The 9202-nt window shown below is 41.7% G+C and overlaps 1 protein-coding gene across 7 annotated transcripts in view; it reads right to left on the reverse strand.

The window, feature by feature from the left end:
* LOC123508958 (lactosylceramide 1,3-N-acetyl-beta-D-glucosaminyltransferase-like) overlaps positions 1-9202 on the reverse strand; it is a 169905-nt gene continuing 160703 nt past the window's right edge. For all 7 annotated transcript variants that reach the window (XM_045263031.1, XM_045263029.1, XM_045263026.1 and 4 more), the window contains 2 exons: positions 7886-8277; positions 1-6539 (listed from right to left, as the gene is read on the reverse strand). In XM_045263031.1, the coding sequence (XP_045118966.1) occupies positions 5685-6539; positions 7886-8277 (1247 nt within the window). In that variant the 3' untranslated portion in view covers positions 1-5684. The remainder of the gene's footprint in view (positions 6540-7885; positions 8278-9202) is intronic.

Below are 9202 nucleotides of genomic sequence, written 5' to 3' on the forward strand. Positions count from 1 at the left end.
TTTACTATAAAATATAATACTTTATTTACAACAAGAAGTGTTCATTCATTCGTACAGGGAGATGAGAATGAGAGTGGGATCAGAAGTGGTGAAGCTGGGAAACTTAATCCTAACCATGTAAGGCACTAGATCCCAAGGAGGGCGAGGCTTGCAGTCTGTGAGCTGGAGGCAAGAGCACCATCAGGAAACTATTTACAAAGAATGCAAGGTTGAAGACAGAGCGTACCCTTCCATGCTTCTCTCCCACCAAGGTGTGGTCATTAAGTGCTGGCCTGGAATCCTGCATATCACAAAAACACACTTCTTATTGCTACTTCCCACACTTTATGGTACTTTGAAATGATATGTGAAGGAAAGACTAACACTTCATAGCTGGAGCAAAGAGCAATCTACACTTGAGCTTCCCCTTCAGACTTGGCATAGAAAAATAAACAATAAGTGACTGAAAAAAAAATTTGTTATTTTTCATGGACAACCTAAAAACCCTGTCGGTTTTTAAGGCACAAGGAAATGGGCAGGCCATCTGAGGGACCTTACCCAGCGACACGGATTTATGACAATTTGTGAGCAATGGAATTTTGATTCTCAGGTTTGTGGTGCCAGTCTTGCAAACAACAATTTCCCAAACCTCAGCCAACAATGAAGAGAAGGACTGAGAGACTGGCATGTGACATGATGATGCTATTGCCTTCCAGCTCACTACAAGGCTCACCTCCTGATGTACAATAATTTAATTCATTGTATCCTTAGTGTACGGGGAACAGCAGAGTGACGTGGAGCCCCTCACTCCACAGCCAGGGAGATGCATGGGAACAGTAGAACAGCAAAGGAGACCACAGCTCTCTGACTCTTCCTCACTCTTGATAACTCTGTTACTTCAGGCTAAACACGCTTCAGCATGTTTCCTCCTGAATTAATTCCACTGCTGTCATTTTCTTGGTCTTGGTTTTTTACTCCACTTGTTTCTTTCAAACATGATCACAAGGGAGAGTTCAGGTTCATCTAAATTTCTTTCCATACTTTGACTGCAACTACTCCCATAACATCTTTCTCTGCCATGAAATGGAACAAAACATTTTCCAAGTTTTCTGCTGCACGTATTTCCATAAGAACCATAACTGATCACAATGGAAAGATATGCATTCACCAATATCTATTCCCATGTCAATTTCTTCCCTTATTTTCAAAACACAATTACTTTATTGGCATTTATTTCCTATGAAAAAAAGAAAAAGAAAAATCTGAAGTTTTCTGCTGCACATATTTCCATAAAAATTAACAGATCACAATGTAAAGGTATACATTCACCAGCATTTCTCCCCAATTTTTCTTAGTTTTGTAGTGAACATACATATTTCAATAAAAACTAACTGATCACAATGCAAAAGGCATACATTCACCAACATTCTTCCTTATGTCCTCAGAGTAGCAGTTCTAGTCTTCTTTACTCTCTGCTATGACAACATAATGAAAACATGTAGTGAGTAATCCGACACATCACTCACATTCCTCAACACAAGTATCGGTGGGTCTCCTATCAATACAAAGCTCTGTTCAGAATGGATGGGGTTCCTAATGATTACAAAGCTCTCTTTAGAATGGGTGGACTTCCTATCATCACAACACTCTCTTCAACACAGTGCTCAAGACGAGGGCTCTTACTACCAAGTTTAATCTGCCACTTAACATGCAAGAGCGAACAAGATCCTGATAGCACACAAAACGCTGCCAAATGTGCAACAAATTACACAGTATGGTATACATCATTAAAATTTGTTCCATTATACATTCCCTAGTGCACGTATAAATCAAACTCCCTGTATAATGCGTCAGATCGGTGCAACGTCCATCACTACCTCGTATTCACTGCCAAGAAATTCAAACAAAATTCAGGACCTCTTGGAAAATATTAAACTAAAATAAAAAAGTTACAAAATGACAGTACATAAAACAACAATAATGCAGGTGACATCAATCACTTATGCACTTCAGACATAAATGAGACATCATAACTCATGTAAAAAAAAAAAAAAAAAAAAAAAAAAAAATTGCTGCACAGGATGACACAATGAAAGAGACCTAGAACAAAACACACACAATTAAATGCTTAAATAACTGACAGACACATGGAACTGCTTCCACGTCGCTTAAAAGAAATCACTACCCCACCCGGCACCTCTAAAAATATTGGTACGCAAAATACATAAAACACAAAGAAGCAAATCACAGTTCACTGAAGAGGAGGTAATGATTGTAAGGAACACAAGGGGGAGGGAAGGAAGGAAGGAAGGAAGGAAAGGAGGTTACTGGTAAAGTAGAATTAGTTACACTTATAGCCACACACTACTTATTGTAATGGAGAGGACATTATATCTCTGCCTGTCTCTGTTCCTGCTTGCTTCACTCAGAGTGAAACGCATTTGATACCTTTAAAAATTAATGTGTGATTTAATTATTACTTTTAACTTGTATCTCTTGCTGGCTAGTGTTGTTATGTCTTGCTGCAAAATCATTTACCTATTAAATTTATAAAACAAACATAATCCATTAAATACATTAGAATCTGTAAGGTGTGTGTGTGTGTGTGTGTGTGTGTGTGTGTGTGTGTGTGTGTGTGTGTGTGTGTGTGTGTGTGTGTGTGTGTGTGCACAATTTACCACCATCTCTTTACCCTTTACAAAACTACCTTTAAATAATCTGAACAGCAGCCACCGACAACTCATCATAAATCTCCTTGTACTAGATCAAATTCATCCTAATATTCTTCACACAACCTTCAAAAGTTACATCATATTTATGCCTCAGTTGAGCTACCCTGATCGGCCAACCACTTGCAGAAATTGAACTCCCCACCTAACATGTGATAAAACCAGGTTTGCATCATCAAAGGTGACTACACAACTTACGGTATATAAAAAGGACCTGCTGTGGGCACCTAACACCTGATACATTCTCTAGGAGGGAGGCAGGAAGCTACACACTTGGCTTCCTGTACTGAAATGCATGTAAAAAGGAGGTAGGAAGCAATATTCTTTTAACCCTCAGTGATGCATGTCTTTTACTTTATCCCCTCTAACGAAATGCATGTAACAGGAGGGAGGTAGGAAGCAAAATTTTAACCCTCTGCAATATATCAATTTCACTGACATACAAACATCAGTAAAGGAGAGCCTCTCTTATGAAATGCATGTAAAGGGAGGGAGAAAGTTTGAATTTATTTTACTCCCAGCAGTGAATCTCTTTTATCTGCATACAAACAACTGCTAGCACTGACACTCTCCAGCAAATGCCACTGAAGGGGATGGACCATTACAGACCACAATACACGGACCACAAAGAATAGCAGTACCGTCTGTGACTATTGAGAAAACAGCAGCTCATGTACAGACTAATGAAAAGGCGAATAGTTTCCAAATCTGCGACATAATTAAAAAAAACGAGCATCTCTACATTCTACGTGTTTTTAAAATATGACTAGTATGAGAACAAACTATTGGCAGCTGACGTATGGGTAAGCTGTGGTGATCTCATACACAGGAGGACGACAGTGTTCCGAGATGCGGCGGATGAATCAAATACAGGTGGGTTTGCTGAGGTACATAGACGAGAAACCTCCACTAACAACTGTCAAACGTAAACACACAACACAACATGCGTGACTGTAAGCCCTGCATTCGTAAATGTTTCAGAGACTCACCCTCACCACTTCACGTAAGATCCTGTGTGTGTTTATGGAGAGATAAAACACATGAAGAGTTAATAGCTGAATAAATTATACTTTCCTTAATAGTTGTTCACTTTTCTTTTTTAGAGATGAAAACTGCCAGGATGTTAGAGTAAGAAAGTCACACACCCATGGGTATTTAAGAAAAAAACCCTGTTGCCTCTCAAAATAGTTTCCAGGATGGTCCCAAAGTGTTTACAAATGCAGGCCTGTGTGTTGCCAGACATAAATGCACAATGTAAAGCTGGCACAACTATAATATACTCAACAGGAATGATGAATGAATCTATCTACATACATAAGTTGAAAAAAATTCTTTGATATTGTAATTCATATGGTAAATACACCAGCTTGAAATTGATCTCCTGTCATTGGAAAGAAGTTACTTTGAAAAAAATTTCTCAATGTTGCTTGACTACAACTTAGGAGAAGCACCTCAGCCCACCACGGTACTGTTCAATACAAACATTACTTACAAAACTTTACGAGACTCACCCTGGCAATTCTCTACACTACGATGTTGTTTATCAAAAAGTACCAGCAGTGTATAATGCATTGTTCTTGCTCTAAAAGTAGTTTAATTTCCTCTCAAGAAGTATACAGAATTACAGTAGTAGTAGCAGGGAAACAGATTTGTATCAAGCCACAATCTACAATACCTTAGCCTCTGATGTTCAAACTCAATACTGCAATTTTGAAAAACCTGTCTATTCAGTCACAAAATAAAATAAAAATAAGACATACGGTCTAATAACTATTATTGTTTTTAAAACTTGATATATTTCAAATTTGCTTCTTTGTGATTCAATACACACCTTTATAAATAAATACCTGCCTAGTTACAGCTAATAAAAACTGGTAACAAAATAAAAAATACTAGTACTTAGGAAAACACTCTTGCTATGGCCAACTTTTCCAACGTTATACAAATGCCTAAGATTCCAAAAAACATGGCTCTTATTTCTGAAGTTGCACAAAGGTGAGGAGTGGACAGACACCTTGCAGGGGCCTGGGTTAGGAGGAGGCCACAGTAAGGAAGAACATGGCAGCAGCACCACCATCATCACCTCTACTGCCACTCTGCCCTTGTCTACACTCCCATCACCTGACAATGAGGATGAAGAGGTTTTCCATGATTATCACAGAAAAGAGGTTATGATGCTGCTCTACACGACAGCATGGTTAAAATAAAGAGTGAATGATTCCACAAGGTTGGGTTCCTACCACCACCAGTGCAGTGGGTGTCTCAGGCTGGCCGCCCCTCTTGTGGTTCTCCTGACAATGCCAGAGCTAGTGCCACTAACTCGGCATTGCTTTAGGCTAGGAACGCTTCGCAGTGCTCTGTCTGGTGGAGCAGCACCACTATGATACTGAAGAACGTGAGCAAATCAGAAATAAAATTATGATCACAGGCATAAAGGAGGGAGGGAGGGAGGGAAGGAGGAAGGGTCCTATCCTTTGTGGAACTTGGTGACGATGCAAAATAAATAAGTTAAGGAGTCAGATTAGTACCTATGTAGTAGTAGTAGTAGTGGTAGTATAGTAGTAGTAATAGTTCTGGGATGATTAATACTTATGACAGAGTGTGAAATATTTCTTGAAATGGGTGAGAGAAGGCGAGACAACACGAACACTGTCCACACACAGACTCTGCTTCAGTCACAACTCCTTGAGCGTCATCTCTGGCACACGTGATAAGCAAATAAATATGGCCGTTGTGCCACATCTTTGGCTCAGAGCTCCACTGGTCAGTCAGCTTTGCCCGGCCCAGCGCAGCACCGCACAGCACCACTCAGCACCGCCGGGCAGCACCGCACCCCGTCCTTCATGAGACACGGACTAGATGTCAGCGAAAATGTCAAACACTTTCCATCACGATCAATGGAGAATCACAGACTGCCAAAGAAGTTTTTGAGCATAACGTTGTCAGCTTGTGCACGTACCAGCCAGCCTCCGCCTGTCAGTGGTGGGTGCTGCGCCGGGCTGTGGCCGGCTCTCCCGTCTTACACTTGGCCTTGCCATCCAGTGTTCTCTTGTAAATGTCAAACTGCTCCTCATACTTCACCATGTGGATGGAGACAGTTTTGAGAAGGCTGCAGGTGTCCGTCAGCTTGATCTTCTCGTTCCTGAACCTGGAATCCCCGACCCGCCGCAGCCTGAGGCTCTCCCCCACAATGCCTGTCACCAGCACGTCCTCCAGCGGGAAGAAGGTGGTGTCCAGCGTCTTGTGGTAAATGTCCTCCACGACATCACTGGTGAACAGGTAGGCCGGCCCCGTCAGGAAGTCTGGGTACCTGGTCCTGCTGTAAGTGCCGGCATCGATGTAGTACTTGCTCTTCTTGTTCCTGACGGGCTTCCATCCCTTGGCCATGCGGCCGTACAGCACACGCTGCTCTGTGCTCTTGGAGTCTACAAAGCTGATGAGCAGCGGCATGTTGATGAACATGTCGTCGTCCGTCTTGAGGACAAAGTGTGACTCGGAGCAGTATGTCTTGACCCACTCGAACATAGAGATGGTCTTGAGGGTCAGGTTGCTGTAGTGGTCGATGAAATTAGCCTGGATGATGTCCCCATAAAGGTCATTCTCCCGGTCCAAGTTGGCCTGCGTGTCGCCGTTCAAGGTGCGGCCGACCATGAAGGCCAGCACCACATCACGCCGCACGCCAAAGTGGCCCCAGGTCTGCCGCACAGCCAGCCGGTGCTTCTGGTGGTCTGGGGCGCTCGTGATCAGCACCAGCACCTTCAACTCCCTCCCATTGTCCAGGCACAGCTCCTCGTGGGGGACGCTGAAGCCTGACTCGTAGCGCTCACCAAGCTGTGGACAAGGTGAAGAATGAGTTTCACCTGTCTTTTGTACTACAGAGGAAACAGGCAGAGCAGCAGACCCAGCATGATAGAAGGACTACTATATGGAGGATGTTGGGATTATTCACAAAAGATATTAGCAGTGATACTTAAATTTCTCTAATACATATTCCAATAGTCTTTCTGAGAGATGAAAACTCTGCTAAAATGTTGGATGTGTCTTCCTATGCCACAAACTTTCCTGGTGTGTGTATTATCTTATCACCTCGAGAGCTATCCGTGGTTTTCTGTAGTTGCAAAATCCCTTATCTATGAAAAAAACATTCATGTCTGGGAATCTGTGGCATTCACTGGGAAAGTCAAACTAAATACTAAATGTTTGAATATATTCTAGACTCAACCTGAAACTTCAGCATTATTTGAATCATCCTTTTACCACACAGGAAAAATCTCACTGCAGTATCATGGTATATCTTAATGAGGTTTAGGGAATCAACAAGACCTACTATAAGGCTAATCTTTGGGTACAACAGAACAGTTCACAATGACTTTCCACCAGTGGCTGAGAGAGGTAAAGGTTGGGAATGGTGTGTGCATGCATGTAGTGTGATGCTGTCTGGCTCACCATGCATGGAATTTCTAGTCTGGTGTGACAGATAACAAACAATTCAACAATATATGAAGAAATGGGAAAATTCATCAGATATTTATTTCAACTGATATCCATTGCAAACTCTGTAACTCCTTGTCTGCTTCTGTATAGCTATCTTCGTAGATCTGAACTCAACAAGAGGGAGATTTCAAGACATTCCTCCTATTCTTTTGGCTAACTCTCTCAAACCTGTTCCGGCACTGACATCTAAGTAGGCCTTTTTGTTTAATCAGTTTTGTTGTCCTTGGCCAGATTTTCCCTTACAAAAAAGGAAAAAAATTAGTGTTGTAGAGCATAACACTTCAACATTGAGTTTGGGATGTAACATAATGAATTAATTATCAAGTGATCCAAGTATAAACAGGAAACAATACTTCCCTTCAATAGTCTCCAGCTGTAACATTTAGTCAAATAGTATTCTGCATTCCTAGACATACCTAGGTAATACTTTCACACCACATTTTGACTCCAATAAGACCACTGCATTATTCAGTGATCCAAGTACGTATAAATAGAAAACTAGTCACTATACCATTCTTATCTCAACAAATCATCCACTGTAACATTCAATTAAAGTGTTCTATAATTCCCAGTGCCCCTCTTACATAAAAACAAAAATTAAATCAGTCAATTAAAAACAATAAAAAATAATAAAAATAACAGCACCTCCACCACCACCAGTAATCACAGAAACAAACAATCACCTTCTGTTTGCCTTTGAGGAAGTTGATGGCAAGCAGTGCAGAGGAACCAGAAGCTGCATTGTTGGTCTTCTTAACAACTGCCGTCTTCTTGGTCACCGTCTGCTTGGGCTGTGGTGCTGAGCCTGTCCCCTGCACCACCACAGGCTGCTCAGGAGCCTGTGGTGGGGCCTGGGGCTGTGCTGGGGCCTGAGACTGTGGTGGTGGCTGTGCTTGGGACTGACTGGGAGGTGCAGCCTCATTCCCTGCTCCACCCTGCCCAGCCGAGGGTGAGGATGGGGATGAGGAGTTGGATGAAGATGGGGATGAGGAAGAGGATGTTAATGCTGAGGAACTGCCTTTATTTGTGGCTGCCTGGGATGCTGCCGCTGCTGCCCCCTGGTTAACTGTCACGCCTGAAAGCACAGAAGGTTTCACTCAAGGGACGTGTTTGAGGGATATATGTCTACAACAATGACACTTGATACATGGCTGGAAAATGTGTTATGTGACTCAGTGATAGAGTGACACTTGAAATGGATGTGACTTGCACCAAATTATTACAAGAAAATATATGTGAATGACCTCTGCACAATGAAACTGTACATAAGTGGATGTCACATAAACCCCCCTGGATAAAAGATAAGTACAGTATAACGACAAAGAAGATAACACTTCCTTTCATAACAGCAATAAAAAAAAAAAAAAAAGATAAAATGAATAATGAGTAACCAAAAAACAGAAATAAAATACAAGTAAAAAAAAATACCACTTACACATACAATAAATCTCTTGATCCCACCATGAAAGATTACATACATCATAAACTCCATGCCATAAACACACCATAAATTCTCCAACAGAGCATAAAGGATTGGAACACACTAGAGGCATTCCAATCTCCCCTATCAACAACCCAATAAGAGAGGAAGATTAGACCACCCTTATCATACCAAAAAGAGATAAAGTACCAGAGTTCACCCTTACATCACTCACTTGGATAACATCACTCACTTGGATAGGAGGGGAAGGCTACAACACATGATAAAAGGGAAATGTAAATACCAGGAACTGACATGATCTAGTTATGACTCATGCTCATTTCTATGTATCACCTCTCCCTTCTCCACCTCCTCTTCCTCTTTAGTCTCATTTTAGTATATCTCTTCTGCCTAACAGAGGAAGGAAGAATCAGTGGGAGGGATGGAATGAAGGATGGATGGAGGAAAGAAGGAAGGAAGGGAAGGGAAGGGAGGGGAATGACAATAAAAGAAAAGAAAAGAAAGGAAAGGAAAAAAGAAAAGGAAAGGAAATGGAAGGGAAGGGAAGGGAAGGGAAGGA

This window comes from Portunus trituberculatus, chromosome 25, assembly GCF_017591435.1.
Source record: "Portunus trituberculatus isolate SZX2019 chromosome 25, ASM1759143v1, whole genome shotgun sequence".
In the NCBI taxonomy this organism is placed as follows: domain Eukaryota; kingdom Metazoa; phylum Arthropoda; class Malacostraca; order Decapoda; family Portunidae; genus Portunus; species Portunus trituberculatus.